The sequence below is a fragment of the Chiloscyllium plagiosum genome, chromosome 1, assembly GCF_004010195.1.
Source record: "Chiloscyllium plagiosum isolate BGI_BamShark_2017 chromosome 1, ASM401019v2, whole genome shotgun sequence".
NCBI lineage: Eukaryota > Metazoa > Chordata > Chondrichthyes > Orectolobiformes > Hemiscylliidae > Chiloscyllium > Chiloscyllium plagiosum.
In genome coordinates, this window is record NC_057710.1 from 31,105,206 (window position 1) to 31,125,369 (window position 20,164).

At 42.6% G+C, this 20,164-nt stretch overlaps 3 protein-coding genes across 7 annotated transcripts in view; 1 reads left to right on the plus strand and 2 right to left on the minus strand.

Annotated features, from left to right (window-relative positions):
• hdhd2 (haloacid dehalogenase-like hydrolase domain containing 2) overlaps nt 1-10,965 on the minus strand; it is a 41,297-nt gene extending 30,332 nt beyond the window's left edge. For 3 of the 5 annotated variants that reach the window (XM_043716311.1, XM_043716254.1, XM_043716393.1), the window contains exon 1: nt 10,740-10,961. The gene's annotated coding sequence lies outside the window, so the exon portion shown is untranslated. Of the gene's footprint in view, nt 1-10,739 lie in introns of all 5 variants that reach the window. The other 2 variants (XM_043716480.1, XM_043716197.1) reach the window with 2 other exon arrangements.
• Nucleotides 1-20,164, plus strand: part of katnal2 (katanin p60 subunit A-like 2) — a 140,762-nt gene that overhangs the window by 113,572 nt on the left and 7,026 nt on the right. The window lies entirely within an intron of this gene.
• The window catches only part of ier3ip1 (immediate early response 3 interacting protein 1), a 15,755-nt gene continuing 13,310 nt past the window's right edge, over nt 17,720-20,164 (minus strand). Inside the window, exon 3 of the mRNA XM_043716598.1 lies at nt 17,720-17,986. Within this exon, the coding sequence (XP_043572533.1) occupies nt 17,931-17,986 (56 nt within the window). The 3' untranslated portion in view covers nt 17,720-17,930. The remainder of the gene's footprint in view (nt 17,987-20,164) is intronic.

Here is a 20,164-nt window from a genome sequence, read left to right on the forward strand (position 1 = left end):
GTGGGCGCAAGTTTTGCATTTCTTGCAGTTGCAGGGGAAGGTGCCAGGAGTGGAGGCTGGGTTGGTGGGGGGTGTGGACCTGACGAGGGAGTCACGGAGGGAGTGGTCTTTTCGGAACGCTGATAGGGGAGGGGAGGGGAGGGAAATATATCCCTGGTGGTGGGGTCGTGGCGGAAGTGGCGGAAATGACGACGGATGATACGATGTATATGGAGGTTGGTGGGGTGGTAGGTGAGGACCAGTGGGTGGTGGCGATTGGAGGAGGAGCGGGAAGTGGAGGAGATCTCGTCCCATTATTTGGACCATATCCCTCTAAACCTTTCCTATTCATGTACCCATCCAGATGCCTTTTAAATGTTGTAATTATTCCAGTCTCCACCATCTCCTCTGGCAGTTTGTTCCATACACACACACCACCCTCTGCATCAAAACGTTGCCTGTCAGGTCCCTTTAAAATATTTCACCCTCAACCTAAGCCCTCTAGTTTTGGACTCCCCTACCCTAGGAAAATACCTTGGCTATTCACCTTATCCATACTCTTCATGATTTTATAAATCTCTATAAGGTCACCCCTTAGCCAAGTAAAATTTAAACAAGGTGACCTCCTGCTCATTACTGTGTACAGCCCCTTGGCTGATGAATCACCACTTCTCCACGTTAAACACTATTTAGCAGAAGTACTGAGAGTGGCATTTCACAGAACGGAACCTGGATTGGGGATTTTGATGCCCATCACAAAGCGTGGCTTGACAACAGCACTCCTGACCAAGTTGGGCAAGAACCATTCATCTATTGCAGTAAGTAATGGCAGAAACAAAGGGTAGCGCACCTCATTCTCCACAATCTACTTGTCACAGAAGATGCATGTTTCCATCACAGTATCATCAGCAAGGACCACCACACAGTCTTGTGAAGACCAAGTCCTATCTTCACATTGAGGATACTGTACATATGTTGTGTGGCATTACCACCATACCAAATGGGACAGACTTTGAACAGATCTAGCAACTCAAAACCTTGAGGTGCTGCAAGTCATCATCATCAGCAGCAATGTACCAAACCACTATCTGTAATCACATCTATCCAGAGTATCCCCCATGCTACCACTAAGTCAGGGCAACAACCCTGGTTCTATGAGAAATGCGGGACAGCATGGCAGCAGAAAGACTACATGTTAGCCATGGGTAAGGTCCCAGAAAACTGGAGGGTAGCAACAGGGTGGTGGTGGTTTTCAAACTGGAGGCCTGTGACCAATGGAGTGCCACAAGGATCGATGCTGGGTCCTCTATTTTTGTCATAGAGTCATAGAGATGTACAGCATAGAAACAGACCCTTCGGTCCAACCCGTCCATGCTGACCAGGTCCTAGGGAGTGTTGTTGAACAAAGAGACCTTATAGTGCAGGTTCATAGCTCCTTGAAAGTGGAGTCACAGGTAGATAGGATAGTGAAGGCGGCGTTTGGTATGCTTTCCTTTATTGGTCAGAGTATGGAGTACAGGAGTTGGGAGGTCATGTCGCGGCTGTACAGGACATTGGTTAGGCCACTGTTGGAATATTGCATGCAATTTTGGTCTCCTTCCTATCGGAAAGATGTTGTGAAACTTGAAAGGGTTCAGAAAAGATTTACAAGGATGTTGCTAGAGTTGAAGAATTTGAGCTATAGAGAGAGGCTGAACAGGTTGGGGCTGTTTTCCCTGGAGCGTTGGAGGTTGAGGGGTGACCTTATAAAGGTTTACAAAATTATGAGGGGCATAATTAGAGGAGAAAGATTTAAAAGGGAGCTGAGGGACAACCTTTTCCACAGAGGGTGGTTTGTATGTGGAATGAACTGCCAGATGAAGTGGGAGATGCAGTTACAGTTGCAACATTTAAAAGATATTTGGATAGGTACACAAGGAAAGGTTTAAAGGGATATGGTCGTAACATAGGCAAGTGGGACTAGGTTAGTTTTGGACAATTTGTTGGTATGGATGAGTTGGACAGAGGGGTCTGTTTCTGTGCTGTATGGCTCTAATGCTGTCTTTTATTTGCAGCATAATCTGATTGCCACACAGGTAGTTTTGTGTTGTAGCTTCATCAACTCGACACAGATTCTGATATCACAGAGACAGAATCTTCCATGCTGACCAATATATCCATCCACACTAACCCATTTCCCTGCACATGGCCCATAAATTCTAAAACTTTCTGATCCGAGTATTTATCCAAATGCCTTTTAAATACTGTTAATGTACCTGCCTCAACCACTTCTGCTGACAGCTCACTGCATATGCATACCACCCTCTGTGTGAAAAACGTTGCCCCTCAGGTTCCCTTTTATTCTTCCCCAATAACATTAAACTGATGCCCTCTAGACCTCGATTCCCCAACCATGGGAAAAAGACTGAGTGCATTCACCCTATCTATGCCTCTAATGAACTTATACACTTCTATAATATCTTCCCTCCGTCTCCTTTGCTGTAAAGAAAAGGTCCTAGCTTGTCCAAACTCGCCCAACTCCAAATCAAACTTCTATCTCTAATCTCAAGATTCATCATGTTCCTCTTCTCAGTGAGAGGCACATCAGCAATCCTCCAGTACTCTGGCACCTTACCCATTGCTGTAAATGATATAAATATTACCGCTAGGAGCCCTGAAATGTCTTCCCTAACTCCCTAAAGTATCATGGGATACAATTGATTAGAAAGCTGTATAAATTTCCAGGACATGTTTTTGAAGGCCTCCAGCATTTCCTCTTCAGTAATATGGACTATTTTCAAGACATCAATATTTATTTTCCCTGAGTTCCCTATCTTCTCGATTTATGGGCATCGCTGGCTGGGACAGCATTTATTACTCATCCTCAGTTGCCTTTTATAAGTTAGTGGTGACTTGCTGCCTTGAATCATTGCAAACCATTTGGTGTGTACACACACACACACACACGCACAGCCTTTGAGGGAGGTGTTCCAGGATTTTGACCCAGCAACAGTGAAGGTACAGCAATACATTTGGAAAACAAGATTAGGTAACTTGCAGGCGGTAGTGCTCCCATGCATCGGCTAGCCTTCTCCTACTAAGTAGTGGAGGTCATAAGTTTGGAAGGTCATGCTGTAAGGGCCTTGGTAAATTTTGATAAGGCATCTTGTAGGTGGTACACACTGCTGGCACTGAGCTTCAGTGTGCAGGGAGTGAATGTTTGTGGATGTGGTGCTAACCAGACTGCTCTGTCTTGTACATTGTCAATCTTATTGAGAAAGATGTTGAGTTGCACTCACCCAGGCAAATTGAGAGTATTCCATCATATTCCTGACATGCGCATTATAAAAGACAGAAAAGGTTTTGAAGAATTTGGAGTTAAGCTGCAGAATTCTAAACATGCTCTTATTTGACTATATTTATATGGATGGGCCAGTTCAGTTTCTAGTCAAGGACTGGACCTAGGATATTAACAATGAGGATTCAACAATGGTAATGCCATTAAACTTCAAGGAGTGATGGGTAGATTCTCTCTTGTTCAAAATAGAGTCAGAGATTTAAAGCATGGAAACAGACCCTTCAATCCTACCCGTCCATGCCGACCAGATATCCCAACCCAATCTAGTCCCACCTGCCAGCACCAGGCCCATATCCCTCCAAATCCTTCCTATTCATATACCCATCCAAATGCCTCTTAAATGTTGCAATTGTACCTGCCTCCACCACTTCCTCTGGCAGCTCATTCCATGCACGTACCACCCCTCTGTGTAAAAAAGTTGCCCTGTCGGTCTCTTTTATATCTTTCCCCTCACCCTAAATCTGTGCCCTCTAGTTCTGGACACCCCGACCCCAGGGAAAAAACTTTGCCTATTTACCCTATCCATGCTCCTCATAATTTTGTAAATCTCTATAAGGTCACCTCTCAGCTTCCAACGCTCCAGGGAAAACACCCCCAGCCTGTTCAGCCTCTCCCTATAGCGCAAATCCTCCAACCCTGGCAACATCCTTGCAAATCTTTTCTGAACCCTTTCAAGTTTCACAACATCTTTCCAATAGGAAGATCAGAATTGCACGCAGAATTCCAAAAGTGGCCTAACCAATGTCCTGTACAGCTGCAACATGACCTCCCAACTCCTGTACTCAATATTCTGACCAATAAAGGAAAGCATACCAAATACCTTCTTCACTATCCTATCTACCTGCGACTCCACTTTCAAGGAGTTATGAACCTGCACACCAAGGTCTCTTTGTTCAGCAACACTCCCGAGGACCTTACCATTAAGTGCATAAGTCCTGCTAAGATTTGCTTTCCCAAAATGCAGCACCTTGCATTTATCTGAATTAAACTCCATCTGCCACTTCTCAGCCCATTAGCCCATCTGGTCCATCTGTTGTAATTTGAGGTAACCCTCTTCGCTGTCCATTACACCTCCAATTTTGGTGTCATCTGCAAACTTACTAACTGTACTGCTTATACTCACATCCAAATCATTGATGTAAATGACAAAAAGTACAGGACCCAGCACCGATCCTTGTGGCACTCCAATGGTCACAGGCCTGCAGTCTGAAAAACAATCCTCCACCACCACCCTCTGTCTTCTACCTTTGAGCCAGTTCTGTATCCAAATGGCTAGTTCTCCGTATTCCAGGACATCTAATCTTGTTAATCAGTCTCCCATGGGGAACCTTGTCGAAACCTACTGAAGATCATATAGATCACATCTACCACTCTGTCGTCATCAATCCTCTTTATTACTTCCACAAAAACTCAATCAAGTTTGTGAGACATGATTTCCTACACACAAAGCCATGTTGACTATCCCTAATTAGTCCTTGCCTTTCCAAATACATGTACATCCTGTCCCTCAGGATTCCCTCCAACAACTTGCCCACCACCAATGTCTGGCTCCCTGGTCTATAGTTCCCTGGCTTGTCCTTACCACCCTTTTTAAACAGTGGCACCACGTTAGCCAACCTCCAGTTTTTCTGCACCTCACCTGTGACTATCGATGACACAAATATCTCAGCAAGAGGCCCAGCAATCACTTCTCTAGCTTCCCACAGAGTTCTCGGTACACTTAATCAGATCCTGGGATTTATCCACCTTTACCCGTTTCAAGACATCAAGCACTTCCTCCTCTGTAATATGGACATTTTGCAAGATTTCACTATCTATTTCCCTACAGTCTATATCTTCCATATCCTTTTCCACAGTAAATACTGATGCAAAATACTCATTTAGTATCTTCCCCATTTTCTGCGGCTCCACACAATGGCCGCTTTACTGATCTTTGAGGGGCCCTATTCTCTCCCTAGTTACCCTTTCGTCCTTTATGTATTTGTAAAAACTCGTTGGAATAATAATTGCCTGGAATTTATGTGGCACGACTATTGCTTGCCACTTATCAGCCTACTCCTGGATATTGTCCATGTCTTGCAGTCCACATCCAAACACAGCCTCAGTATCTAAGAAGTTATGAATGATGCTGAACATTATGTAGTGAACATCTTCACTTCTGATCTTCTGATGGAGGAAAGGTCATGAATGAATAGGCTAAAAATGGATGAGCCTAGGACCAGGCTGATAAGTGGCAAGTAATAGTCGTGCTACATAAACTCCAGGCAATTATTATTTTGAACAAGAGAGAATCTAACCATTAATCCTTGATGTTTAATGGCGGCTGAAAATGGCTGAGCCGAGGACATTACCTCATGGAATTCCTGTGAGAATGTCCTTGAACCGAGATGACAATCTCTAATGATCATATCAATCTTCCTCTATGCTGGGAATGATTCCAACCAGCAAAGAACACTCCCTGTAATTTCCATGTTTTGCTACACCTGCTGATGCTACACACATCAAGGCCATCACTCTCACTTCACCTCTGGCGTTTAGCTCTTCATTCCATGTTTGAATGAAGACTATAATGAGCTTAGGAGTTGAATGGCCCTGGTGGAACCAACACTGAGCATCAGTGAGCAGATTATTCTTACTGGTTTGCATTGTTGATTACCACTTTTGTCAGTATACTGATGATCAAAGGACTAAAGAGCTGAATGTTGGAGATGAGATGAGATGAGAGTGCCTTGATGTTAAGATAGCATTTGGGAAAAGGGTGAGAAAGTGACTTTAAGTAATGTCCTTCAGAGAACATCGTTATTGTGAAAGTACAAGTTCAAAGTGACATTTTGGACAGAAGGGGTCCTGATTAGTAAGGGGTCGATAGGTGAGTTTTCGTTCTATTACTTTCAATTTCCATTAACTTTTACTACTCTAAAACATTATGGGTATGTAAGATTTAGAATAATAGAATCCCAACAGTGCAGTTGGAGGCCATTCAGCCCATCAAAAAAGCATTCCCCTCAGTATCCCACCCCACCCAATCCCCATAACCCAGCATTTACCATGTCTAGGATAAGGGTGCCCTGTGGCTATCTCCTGTCACAAGTACATCATTTTGGGTATTCAGGGATTGATGACAGCAGCCAGACCACTGGCACCACCACTGCTGTTGTACAGCAGGGAGTGTCAAAGTGCAGAAGAGCAATAGCATAAGAGAGTCTACAATTAGCAGCACAGATAAATGCTCATGTGGCTGCAAAAGAGATCCAGGATGGTGTGCTGCCTCCCTAGTGGCAAGGTTAATGATGTCTCTGAGTGGTGTGGGATATTCTCAAAAGGGAGGGTGAGCAGCCAGAGGCCATAGTACATATTGGTACTAACGATACAGGCAGATAGAGAGCTGAGGTAGTGCAAAGGGAGTTCAGGAAGTTAGATTGCGAATTGAACAGGATGTCTCGAATTGTAATCTCAGGATTACTCAGTGCCACATTCCAGTGAGACTAGGAATAGAAAGATTGTACAGTTAAATACATGGCTAAAGAGTTGGTGTAGGAGGGAGGGTTTCAGATGTGGGTCATTGGGATGTCTTCCAGGGAGGGAAGACAAATAGCCTGGTTTGCTAGTGTCACTCAGGAGGATTTAAACTAGTGTGGTGAAGGGTGGGAACCAGGGCAGTAGATCAGCAAGTAAAATGACCGAGGAGTTTGAGACTAAGGCCGGTAAGGCTAAGACGAAGAAAGATGGGGGGTGATGGTGGGGGGGGTTATTGAAATGGAGGCACTGGCTGCCTGAAGTCTATTTGTTTTAACACAAGCAGTGTGATAGGGACAGCAGAAGAATTTAAGAGCTCAGATTAGTACATATAGTATTGTAGTACATATGGTATTGTAGCTATTTAGAGGTTAGTCAAAAAGAAAAAGGAAACATACATAAGGCTTAGGAAATGGACAGACAGAGCCTCGAAGAATACAAAGATAACAGGAAAGAACTCAAACAAGGAAGTAAGAGGGCTAAAAGGGACTGCGAAATGTCTTTGGAAGACCCTTCTACATATATAAGAGAAGAAGAGGGTAGCTAGAGAAAGGGTAGGTCCATTCAAGGACAAAAGGAGGAAATGTATATGTGGAGCTAGAGGAAGGGGGTGGTCATTAACAAAAACTTTGCACCAGTATTCACAAAGGAGAAGGAAATGGTGGATAGTAAGTCTCAAAAGGGGTATGTTGATAAACCAGAGCATATCGATATTTAAAAAAAAAAGTGTTGCTGGGTGTTTTGAAAACAAGTCCGTCCTCAGGACCTGGTGGGATTTATCCCAGTACACAGAGGCGAGGGAGGAAATTGCTGAGGTCGTGCACAAAATCTTTGTATCCTCTTTAGTCACAGGAGAAGTTCCAGAGGACTAGAGAATAGCCATTGTTGTTCCTTTGTTAAACAGATAATCCAGGAAATTACAGGCCAATGAGCCTTATGCCAGTGGTGGGAAAATTATTGGAGAAGATTCTTAGGAACATAATTTATTCACCTTTGAAAAAAAATACAGACTTATTAGCTATAGGCAGCATGAATTTGTGCGGGCAAGTTCATGGCTCACAAACTTGATTGAGTTTTTGATAAAATGACAAAGATGACTGATGAGGGCAGGGCAGGGCAGTGAATTTTGTGTACAAGGCCTGATGAAGGGCTTTTGCCCAAAACGTCGATTTTCCTGCTCCTCGGATGCTGCCTTTCCTGCTGTGCTTTTCCAGCACCACTCTGATCTAAACTCTGGTTTCCAGCATCTACAGTCCTCACCTTTGCCTACTGCAAGTTCAGAGTCAATATTAGCAAATATTTCATTGAAGCAGCAAATCAACATCTGGATCAGGGTGATTGGAATGAGGCCCAAAGTCACAAAGTAGATGCTGCCTATGAAAAATGGTAGGACTGGTATTCTGAAAAGGAATAGGTGTATAGATAAGGAAGGATTTATTAAATTGGAGAGGGACATAAGTGGCAATTATTTTCCACAAAGAATTATTCATATATGGAATAAACTGCCACAGGAGGGGGTAGATTATACAATTAGGTACAGTTACAACATTTAAAAGACATTTCAACACATACATGAATAAGAAAGGTTTAGAGGAATATGGGCCAAATGCCCATTGGTGCACAAGTTGTTGGAGGGAATTCCGAGGGACAGGATTTACACGTATTTGAAAAGGCAAGGACTTCGAGATAGTCAACATAGCTTTGTGCGTGGAAAATCATGTCTCACAAACTTGGTTGAGTTTTTTGAAGTAACAAAGAGCACTGATAAGGGCAGAGCAATGGACATTACCTATATGGACTTGGGTAAGGCGTTTGACAATGTTCTCCAGTGGGAGACTGGTTAGCAAGGTTAGATCTCATGGAATACAGGGAAAATTAGTCATTTGGATACAGAACAGGCTCGAAGGTGGAAGACAGAGGGTGATGGTGGAGAGTTGTTTTTCAGACTAGAGGCCTGTGACCAGTGGAGTGCCACAAGAATCAATGCTGGGTCCACTACTTTTCATCATTTATATAAATGATTTGGATGTGAACGTAGGAGGTATAGTTGGTAAGTTTGCAGATGACCCCAAAATTGGAGGTGTAGTGAACAGCGAAGAGGGTTACCTCAGATTATAATGGGATCGTGATCAGACAGATCAATAAGGAGTGGCAGATGGGGTTTAACTTAGATAAATGCGAGGTGCTACATTTTGGGAAAGCAAATCAGAGCAGGACTTATACGCTTAATGCTCAGGTCCTAGGGAGTGTTGCTGAACAAAGAGACCTTGGAGTTGGGAGGTCATGTTACAGCTGTACAGGACGTTGGTTAGGCCACTTTTGGAATATTGTGTACAATTCTAGTCTCCCTCTTATCGGAAGAGTGTTGTTATGTATTTAACATGTTTTACTATTTTGCGTTTCATTATATTTTAAAACGTCAGAACTTTTTTTAAAAATCATTCACTCTAAGTTGAGTCACTTCTGGGATATTGTTTCCAATTCTGCTCTCCTTTTAGGAAAATCATTGTGAAATTTAAAAGGATACTGAAAAAAATGACAAGGATTTTGCCAGAGTTGGAAGGTTTGAGCTAAAGGGAGACGGATAGGCTGGGGCTGTTTTCCCTGGAGCAACAGAGGTTGAGGGTTGACCTCACAGAAGTTTTAAAATCATGAGCGGCATGGATAGGGTAAATAGACAAAGTCTTTTCCCCAGAGTGGGAGTCCAGAAGTAAAGGGCATAGGTTTAGGGTGAGAGGGGAAAGATTCAAAAGGTACCTAAGGGGCAAACTTTTCACACAAAGTGGTGCGTGTATGGAATGAGCTGCCAGAAGTAGAGGAGGAGGCTGGTACAACTACAACATTTAAAAGGCATCTGGGTGGATATATGAATGGGAAGTGTTGAGAGGGATATGGGCCAAATGCTGGCAAATGGGACTAGATTAATTCAGGAAATCTGGTTGACGTGAACACATTGGATCGAAGGGTTTATTTCCATGCTGTACATCTCTATGACTCTAATAGTCCTTAAATATTAGGTTAAATTGAAAGCCTATTTTTGGGGTTGGTATCTGATGATTCAGACAGTCAAAAGCCAGATTGTTAACACATGGTTTTCTGTCAGAAAGTCATACAGCACAGAAACAGACCCCTTGGTCCAACTTGTCAGGGCTGATATCCCATTCTGACCTAGTCCAGTTTGATCACATTTGGCCCATATCCCTTTAAACCCTCCCGATTCGTATACACAGTACCCACCTAAATGCTTATGAAATATTGTAATTGTACCTACCTCCACTGTTTATCTGGCAGTTTGTTCCATACACGTGCTGCCCTGTGTGAAAACATTACCACTCAGGCCCTTTTTAAAATCTTTCCCTTCTCCTCTTAAAACCATGCCCTCTCATTTTGAACTCCTCCACTTGAGGAAAAAAACCTATCCCTGTCCCTCGTGATTTTATGAACTTCCACAAGGTCACCTCTCAGCCTCTGATGCACCAAGGGAAAATAAGCCTCTGCATATTCAGCCTCTCCCACTATCTCAAACCTTCCAGCCTGATATCATCCTCATAAGTCTTTTCTGCATCCTCTCAAGTTTAAAAACATCTTTCCTATGGAACGGCGACCAGAATTGTACGCAGTATTCTAAAAGTGGTCTCAATGTCCTATACAGGTGCAGTATGACGTCCCAACTCCTTTACTCAATGCACCGACCAAGCGTGTTCCTGAATTCAAAAATAGCCCGTAGCTAATCTGCAAATTGACGTTTTTCATTTGCTTTCATGTACACTTGAAGACAATCTAATGTTAAAATACTTTCCCTCTCCACATCCCACTAAATACTGACTAACACTCCATCCAAAATGTATCGCAATGCATTAAGTTCGAGACTTAATCACCTCCGTTGCAATGAAGAACGTGTACTTACTTATTTTTTCTTCATAAAGGTAAAATACTGCTTGTGAACAAATAAGCAGAGCTTCTGCCGTTAAAATAACATTGAATATAATCCTCCACCTCCTGGTGTCACCCTGACATTGGCAGCTACCATTCACCTATTTCCGGTTTGTCACCCACCCGCGTTGCCAGGACAACCCCCTGGTCAACCAGCCCGGCTCGACCTGGCCCCGCCTCCGTCACTGGACCTGGCCCCACCTCCGTCACGGGACCTGGCCCCTCCTCCGTCACGGGACCTGGCCCCTCCTCCGTCACGGGACCTGGCCCTTTCGGCCTATATCAACATTTTTAATCACTTCATTTATTTTCCATTTGAAGTTTAAATTACGTCTGTCACTAGCGTTTATTAACCGGTTTACACGAATGATTTTTTTAAATCTTTATTCTCTCTGTAAGCATCCACACCGGCCGCCAACTAAACGGGCCTTTGGGCGGAGTCAGAATGATCGTGAAGTCTCAGCCACGTCAAGAGGAACCCTTGTTGGGAAAGGGTGACCTCCGAGATGGATTGGGAGGACTCCTAATGGTTACTGTCCTGTCACTGCATTAGTAATGCCAGGCTAATGTTATGGAACGTGAGTTCAAATTTCACGATGGGATGGTGAAGCTTGTATTTAATAAAAATCTAGAATTAAAATCCAGTTAATGAGAACCAATGTCATTTAAAAAAATGTCTGTTTCATTAATGTCCTTTAGAGATGAAAATCTGCTGTCCTTACCTGTTCTGACCTACAGGCTACAGCCTACATTAATATGGGCACTTGCATAGACCCCAGCTATGTCGAACAGTCCCTTCTCAGCACCTACACAGGCACTGTTCCCCAACTCTTCCGCCGTTACATTGATGACTGTGTCAGTACTGCATCCTCCACTCAGGCTGAAGTGGACCAGTTCTTCACGCTAAAAGCTCCCTGCCTCCATTCCTGATGAAGGGCTTCTGTCCGAAACGTTGGTTTTCCAGCTCCTCGAATGCTGCCTGACCTGCTGTGCTTTTCCAGCACCACTCTAATCTAAACAACAGTTCATTGACTTCACCAACAACTTCCACCCTGCCCTTAAATTCACATGGTCTATCTTGGACACCCCCTCCCTTGTCGACCCTCTGGCGACAGTCTACGAACTTACATCTACTATAAACCCACAGACTCCCATAACTACCAGGACTACACCTCCTCTCGCCCAGTATGCTGCAAGAACTCCATCCCATTTTCCCAATTCCTCCGTTTCTGTCACTGCCCTCCCCAGCCCTCTCTGCTTTCCACAAGGACTGCTCCCTTTATCACTCCTTGGTTTGCGCCACACTCCCCACCAATCCTGCATCACCAAATCCCCTGCAACCGTAAAAGATGTAAAACCTGCTGGTACACTACCCCCTCACCTCCATCCAGCACCCCAAACAGTCCTTCCAGGTGGGAAAGAGATTCACCTGCTCTCTTCTAACCTAGTTTACTGTATCAGGTACTGCCGATGCGGTCTTCTCTACATCAGTGAGACCAAACGTAAACTAAGAGCATGTTTCGCCAAGGATCTCAGCCGGGTCACCTAGTCACCGCCAATTTCAATTCCCCTTCCCATGCCCTCTGCGATATGATCATCCTCAGCTTCCTCCATTGCCACAGTGAATCAGACTGCAAATTAGAAGAACAACATCTTGTCTTCTGCTTAGACACCCTCAGCCCAGAGATCTCAACATTGAGTTCTCCAATTTCAAATAACCTCCCTTCCCATTCCTCGACTCCCTTTCCAACCCCTCCCCCTCCATTCCATTCATCTGATCAACCCTTCCTTCCAGCAACCAACAGAATTCATTCCTTCCATCAACCAACCAGGCCTTAGCCTCTACCTGTTCACCTATCACTACCTCCCATCCTGTCCCTCTCCCCATCCAAAACCCTCCCCTACCTTTTATCTGCAGATCCCCTCACCCCCCCACCCGAAGTCCTGAAGAAGGGTTACACCCAAAACGTTGACCCCTGATGCTGCCTGGCTTGCTGTGTTCTTCCAGCCTTCTGATTGTCTACTTTGGATTCCAGCATCTGCAGCTTTTTTTTTGTCTACATTAATGTGGTTGACTGCCTTTTGAAATAGTGTAAAATAGGATTGACAGTGAGCAAGAATAGGCAGTAGTGGCAGAATCAGAGCTGGGTTAATTAATTCTTTCATTTTAACATTCATATTTGATCTTGAGCATGATTAATTTTTAACTTATACACCTCTCTGAGGAACACCACTCTAACAACTCAGTTTTTCATTTAGTTTATATTGGTTGTGTGAAAAAAAATGCTACCAGATAAGTTGCCAGAGTGCTCCTACATTTTTACATTGAGAAAGAGCATCTCATTTCTGAACAGATTCCAGAGCTCCTTCAGAAATGCAGAGTGCACTCTTAATTTGACAGGTCTCTCAGTGCAGGCTAGTTGAAGAAAATCATCACATCCTTTTATTTCACAGTCATAGATATGGTATTCTGCGACTTGAATATCCAGCATCACCGACAGCCACTTTGACAGGTCGTGCGAAAGTGTAAAGTTAGGGTGAAAGGTTCGGACCGTGTAATCATTATGCTGGAGCACAAAGTCAGAAAGAGCTAAGTAAGCAGTGGAGCATGTTTGGGAGTGCACAGGGGTTATCAGGTTTGGCTGGATGGGATGTCAGATTACAGTGGGAAGGAGGGGTGTAAGAGTTTGGGAAAGTATAGTCAGAGAGGTTGAATGATAAGACCAAAGAACAGTACACCACAGGAACAGATCCTTAGGCCCACCAAGACTATGCATGATGCCTTTCTAAACTAAAAATATTTTGCCTCTACACAGGTCCATATCCCTGTATTTCATGCCTATTCATTAATCTGCCAAGATGTCTCTTGAACATTGCTTTTGTATCTGCCCGAGGAGAGAGATGAGTTTAGTGACGAATGGGCAGTCAGTTCCTGGATTGTTGTCTGTAAGGTGGAGGATCAGTTTGATAGTTATCCAGGAGTTAGATCAGGTTTTTTAATTGTTTAACTTTTCATGGATAACAATTTAGTTAACTGCAGCGGAACCCTTTGAATTCTCCAATTTAAGTGGATACTTTCAGAAGGTTTCAGGCATAGAGGAATTACCAATAGTAAACTTCAATTTCCTGAGCAATTCCCTCAGAGTCTACATCAGGGATTCCATAGGGCCCTGATATACAGCTCCCATCTACATTGCAAAAATGGCTATGTGACTATTGGAAAATCCAGGACAATGTATTCAGTCCAATTTAAATTTCAATTTATTTTCCCTCAACATTTATCCATTTTAGATTACTTACAGTGTGGAAACAGGCCCTTCGGCCCAACAAGTCCACACCGACCCGCCGAAGCGCAACCCACCCATTGCCCTACATTTACCCCTTTACCTAACACTACGGGCAATTTAGCATGACCAATTCACCTAACCTGCACATCTTTGTGACTGTGGGAGGAAACCGGAGCACCTGGAGGAAACCCACACAGACACGGGGAGAATGTGCAAACTCCACACAGTCAATCACCTGAGTCGGGAATTGAACCCAGGTCTCTGGCGCTGTGAGGCAGCAGTGCTAATCACTGTGTCGCCCTACTGGATTCTGCTTCCATTACTGTCTTTGGTGAACTATTCCATGTGCTAACAGGTCCCACCTGCTTGAGAGTTGTGTTATAACATCGACTTACATAGAAAATGATTCTTCTAAATGTCCCCGTTATCCTTGCAATGATTTTAAATAGATGCGTTCTGGTTACCTTGAAAGGCCCTGTACTCTCATAAATGTTATTGTTTTAATGATGTATGAGAACTTTTTAAATTTTGAACTAATTAATAGGGTTGCAGAATTGTCTTTCAGGTGAGCAGAAAATAAAAGCTGGATTTTCACCAGATTTTCTAATTATTGTGGATAAAAATCCTATCTTTCTCTGATAGACTGCCTGAAAATTAATACATTTTGTAAAGCGGTTCTTTCACTGATATCTTTTGTGCCAACTTAGCTCTATTTGTGGTTTCAGTACTATTCCTCACTCTGGATCACTTTGAAAAATGAAAATTAATTTATTAAATCCTGAGGGTCCCTGACAACTTGTATTATCATCATCTTTAATGAACTCATTGGGACAGGTTGTGACACACCTCCAGGGCAGGTGGGATTTGTATCTGGTCATTCTGGCCTAGAGGTAGTGACACTACCATTATACCAAAGTCCCCTTAAATGTTTTTTGATCAACCTGTTCAGACATGTACAACACACCTTCCTTTGCACATGCTCAGTAGCTATTCAGACTATAATTAAGAGGCAGCACAGTGTCTCAGTGATTAGTACTGCTACCTCACAGCGCTGACAATCTATGCTCGATTCCAGCTTCAGATAATTGTCTGTATCGAGTTTGCACATTCTTCACATGCCTGCCTGGGTTTCCTTTGGGTACTCCAGTTTCCTCCCACTGTCCAAAGATGTGCAGGTTATGTGGATTGCCGCTTTACATCGCCCATAGTGCCCAGAGATGTGCAGGCTACGTGAGTCAGCCATGGGAAATGCAGGGTTACAGAGTTTGGGTGGGATGCTTTTCAGAGTGACAGTAAAAGATTTGATAGGCCGAATGGCCCACTTCCACTCTGTAGGGATCCTATGATTCTAACACTTTATTTCACAGTGGGGGGTAAGGCCATGATGGAATTTGAAAATAAAAACCAAGGGTTTTGAAACTGAGGCATTGCTTGACCAGGAGCCTATGTAGGTCAGTGAGGACAAATCTGATTGACAACTAGACTTAGTAAAATTAAAGCATGGGTAACAGACTTTTGGATAACCTCAAGTTTGCAGAGGATTACTGGCCAAGAGTGGGTTGAGTGATCAAGTTGATTTGAATGAGAGTATACAGAGCATGGTTCGTAACTTTGCAGATGACACCAAAATTGGTAATTTGTAGACAATAAGGAAGGTTATCTAAGGTCAAAGAGATCTTGATCAGTTGGGCCAATGAATTGTTAATTTAGATAAATGTGAGGTGTTTTATTTTTGTAAGATGAACAGGGCAGAACTTACACAGTAAATGGTAGGACAATGGGGAACGTTGTAGAACAGAGAGACCTAGGGGTTTAGGTACATAGGCAGAGGTGGGTACTGCAGATGCTGGAGATTAGAGTCAAGATTAGAGTGGTGCTGGAAAAGCACAGCAGGTCAGGCAGCATCTGAGGAGCAGGAAAATTGACGTTTCAGGCAAAATCCCTTCATCTGGAATTAGGTACATAGTTCATTGAAAGTTGTGTCACAGGTAGATGGAGTGGTAAAGGCGATGTTTCAAATGCTTCCCCTCATTGTTCAGACTATTGAGTATAGGAGTTAGGATGTCATGTTGCAGTTTTACAGGACATTGATGAGACCATTTTTGGAGTAGAATTAGAATTAGAGTTGGGTTTATTGTCACATGTACTCAAGTACACAGATATAGGAGTACAATGCAAAGTGTACAAAGTTGCCATTTCCAGTGCCAACCCAGGTACAAGGATACCTAGGTACAATATCTTAGATACAAATTAGAAAAATAAAGAAATAAAGGTAAAAGATCAGCATTCCAGTCCTTCTAAAGCGAGTTCACGCTGGACTTCACCGTGAAGCCAGAAGTTTGGGCTGGGCTTCCACGAGGAGGCCTGCAATCCATTGAGTCCACGCTGTACTGTGTAGTTGTGGTCCTGGTATAGAAAGGATATTATTGAATTGAAGAGGGTGCAGAAAAGATCGACAAGGAGGGTTTCAGTTATAAGCGCAGTCTAGATAGGCTAGTACTTTTTTTTTCACTGGAGCATTGAAGGTTGAGGGGTAATCTTTTTGAGGTTTATAAAGTCATGAGGGACATAGATATGATGAATACCAAACAATTTTTCCCTAGGGTGGGAAGTTTAAAACTAGAGGGCATAACTTTAAGGTGAGACGAGAAAGATTTAAAAGGCACCTGAGGGAAAATGTTTTTTCACTTCGAGGGTGTTTTATTTTATGTGGAATAAACTGCCAGAGGAAGTAGTAGATGCACTTACAAATTTGTATAGGTCCACAAATAGGAAAGGTTTGGAAGGATACGGGCCAAATGCAGGCAAATGGGACTAATTTAGTTTGGGAAACTTGGTTGGCACAGACAAAATTGACCTAAGGGTCTGTTTCCATGCTGTATGACTCTGAGTGGTGACAGAAGTATAGATGAGAGTCTCAGCAATAGGTCAGCTAAGGCAGTGGTAGACCTATGTGATGTTAGAGAAATGAGAAAAGGTGCTGCTATTCATTGTTCAGATATGTGACCAAAAATTCATTTCAGGATCAATATGACACTAATGTTATGAAGTGTATGGTTCAACTTCTGATAATTTCCAGAGATATAGAGCCAGTCACTAGGGGAACAGAGATTGTAGAAGAGTCAAAAACAATTGTTTTATCTTTCCAATGTTTAACTGGAGGAAATTCATACTGATCCAGTATAGCACATTGGTTGAGCTGTGAGATAATTTAAGAGATAGTGGAATGATTAGTGATTTATCAGAAGTCACAGAAGACATAAGGATTAAGACTATGCTATCCTCCACATATCCAGCTTCAGCACACATACCTTATTACCATAGAACTTCTTTTTGATTGGTCATAAAATAATTGATTTTGTCACTTGGTTGCAATTCCTTGAAAATTCAAAAATAACTGTGTCCGAGAGCTGCAATCTGTGAAATTCAACAGTGAAGCACCAAATAGACATGATAAGCAATGTCTGGAACAAATCAAATCTTCTTCAAAGTGTTCTATCCTGTGTACCTTCCCTCATTTATCCAACTCTCACCTGTATGTTGTTCCCAGTGCAATAAAGTGACTTGTGCTCCTCCTCTGCATTACTCACATCACCATGTAACACAATGTTCAGAACTGTACATTTCCACAGTTTAACTGGAACAGGACACTGAAAAGTTGAAATCATTTTTTGCATTGATCCCATTTTCTTTTATTTATGTCTACAAAAGTCTGAATTATGCAATGCCACAAGTTTGTCTTTACTACAGTTCAAAGGAACTTCAAAGGAGATCATGAAGTTAAACAGTAAAATGTGCTGTAATTTTCTACTTGTGTAAAAAAATCCCATGTTATCTTATCACCACAGAGGAAAGTGTTGACATTCTTTTGCATTTCTTCATCCAAAAAGTAACAAGAGTACAATTGTTATGGAGTTCAATACTATCAACGGCACTAGAAAGAAACAAATAATGTCAGTTATTTTATTGTTCATCAATGTGGAATAACCTCAATACATGTACTGTTAGCTCAGATGACAAATACATTGCACAGTATGAAAACTGGTCAGGTAGATTCTGTAACTAGCTTCTACTAAATTAGTGGGATGTAGCCAAGTCAATAATGGACAGGCATGGTGCCATAACTGGCCTTAGAACACAGACTGTCAAAACAGGGAAACATAACAGGCAAGATTTCACCTAGGCTCTTGCCAGAAATAAGGACATTGAAAAGAATAAGTTGAATGATGATGGGCTACAGCTTAATAGACTTTCCCTCATGGTAAAATATTGTGGAGCATTTAGCAACTTAGGAGTTGGGAACAGAAGAAGCTGGGGTGAAGAGGCAACTTCAAAGTGTACCATACCCTTAGTTCAAAAATAAATCAATGAATCACCACTTCCCACCTATCCAAATGGAACCGGAAAGAGTGTGCAGCAGGTCAGCACTAACTGTGAAGCAGACAGAGTGCATGGAGTTGTGGTAGAAAATAGACAAAAGCTACAAAGAACCCCTTCCAATCCATTTCTACTGTCAGAGCTAAAATGTGATATCACAGGAAAACAGGTAGGTGATTGGTAGGTATTTCTCCTGAGTTTTTTTTTGTTTGCCAAGCAATTTAAATCAGGAGACATTATTACAGTTGAAGAATGCAATTAAGAAATTCACTTTTAAAATACTTAATGTCTAAATTAGTTAAGTAAGAGATAGCTGGGCAGGCGATGTGCTGCGAATTGGCGGACACCAGTGCAATCCACAATCAATATATCTGCAACAAGTGTCAGCTGCTAAAGGAACTTCGGCTCAGAGTTGATGAGCTGAAGTCTAAGGTTGAAATACTGTTACATATCAGGGAGGGAGACAGTTACCGGGCCACAGTGTTTCAAGAGATAGTCACATTCCTTAGGTTCATTACATCAAATTTAGTCTGTATCAGAGACAGGGGTTTATGACTTTGACTGAGGCAGGTATTAGTATCTAGAACCTAGCTTTGGAGGAGAGGCTGCGAGTGGTCTTGTTCAATAGGAATGAAGTTCTCGGTCCAGTTGTGAATGAAGATATTGTCTGCTGGGAGGATGAGCAAACTGACCAGAGCATGATGGGGGAAGAAATTGAGAAAGATGATAATAATATAAATAATACATAGTATAGTAAGGAAAATAAATAATAACAGAGTCCAAAAGGCTATGTTGCCTACCAGGTACCAGGGTTCAGGACTAGAGGGGAACTTAGAATGGGAGGAGTAGCATCCAGTTGTCATGGTACACACTGGTAGGCCTAGGAAGGAGGTTCTGACAAGGGATTATGAGCAGCTACAGTCTAAACTGAAAAGCAGAAGTAACATATCAGGATTATTATTGCCATGTGCAATTTGGTGGAGGGTAATTCATTTTAAAGAACTAGGCTCAAAGTCTAGTCTGGAACAAAAAGATTCCAATTCATGGGGCAATGGCACCTTTACTGAGGAAAGAGAGAGCTGTTCTGTTGGGACAGGCTTCACTTGAACATATTGGGACCTGCAAGCTAGTGAATTATATTATTAGAGTTGTGTGGAGGGATATAAAATAATTAGTGAGAGGAGGGTTCAATTGATAGAAAGTTTAAAAATTCAAAAAGAAACAAGTCGAGAGGAAGGGTAGTGAAGAGATGACCACTAGCAAATTGTGACATGAAGGGGCAGAAAATATAAGCAAGGGTGCAGTTGAAATTAGAACCAGAATAATTGTTGACAGTAAAATGTCAAAGTTTAAGACTCTTTATCTAAATGCATACAGAATTTGTAACAAGACAGATGATTTGACAACACAAATAGAAATAAATAAATAACTTCTTAGCCAGGTTGTTTGCAGAGTGAACAGAGCTGGAAATTCAATATTCAAAGGTATTTGACATTCCAGAGAAAAGCCAAAAAAATAGGTGGTATTATGGCATTGTTAATAAAGGAAGATGTCAGTGTGGTGATGAGAATTAGAGTAGATTACTTACAGTGTGGAAACAGGCCCTTCGGCCCAACAAGTCCACACCAACCCGTCGAAGCGCAACCCACCCCATTCCCCTACATTTACCCCTTTTACATTCTCCCCGTGTCTGCGTGGGTTTCCTCCGGGTGCTCCGGTTTCCTCCCACAGTCCA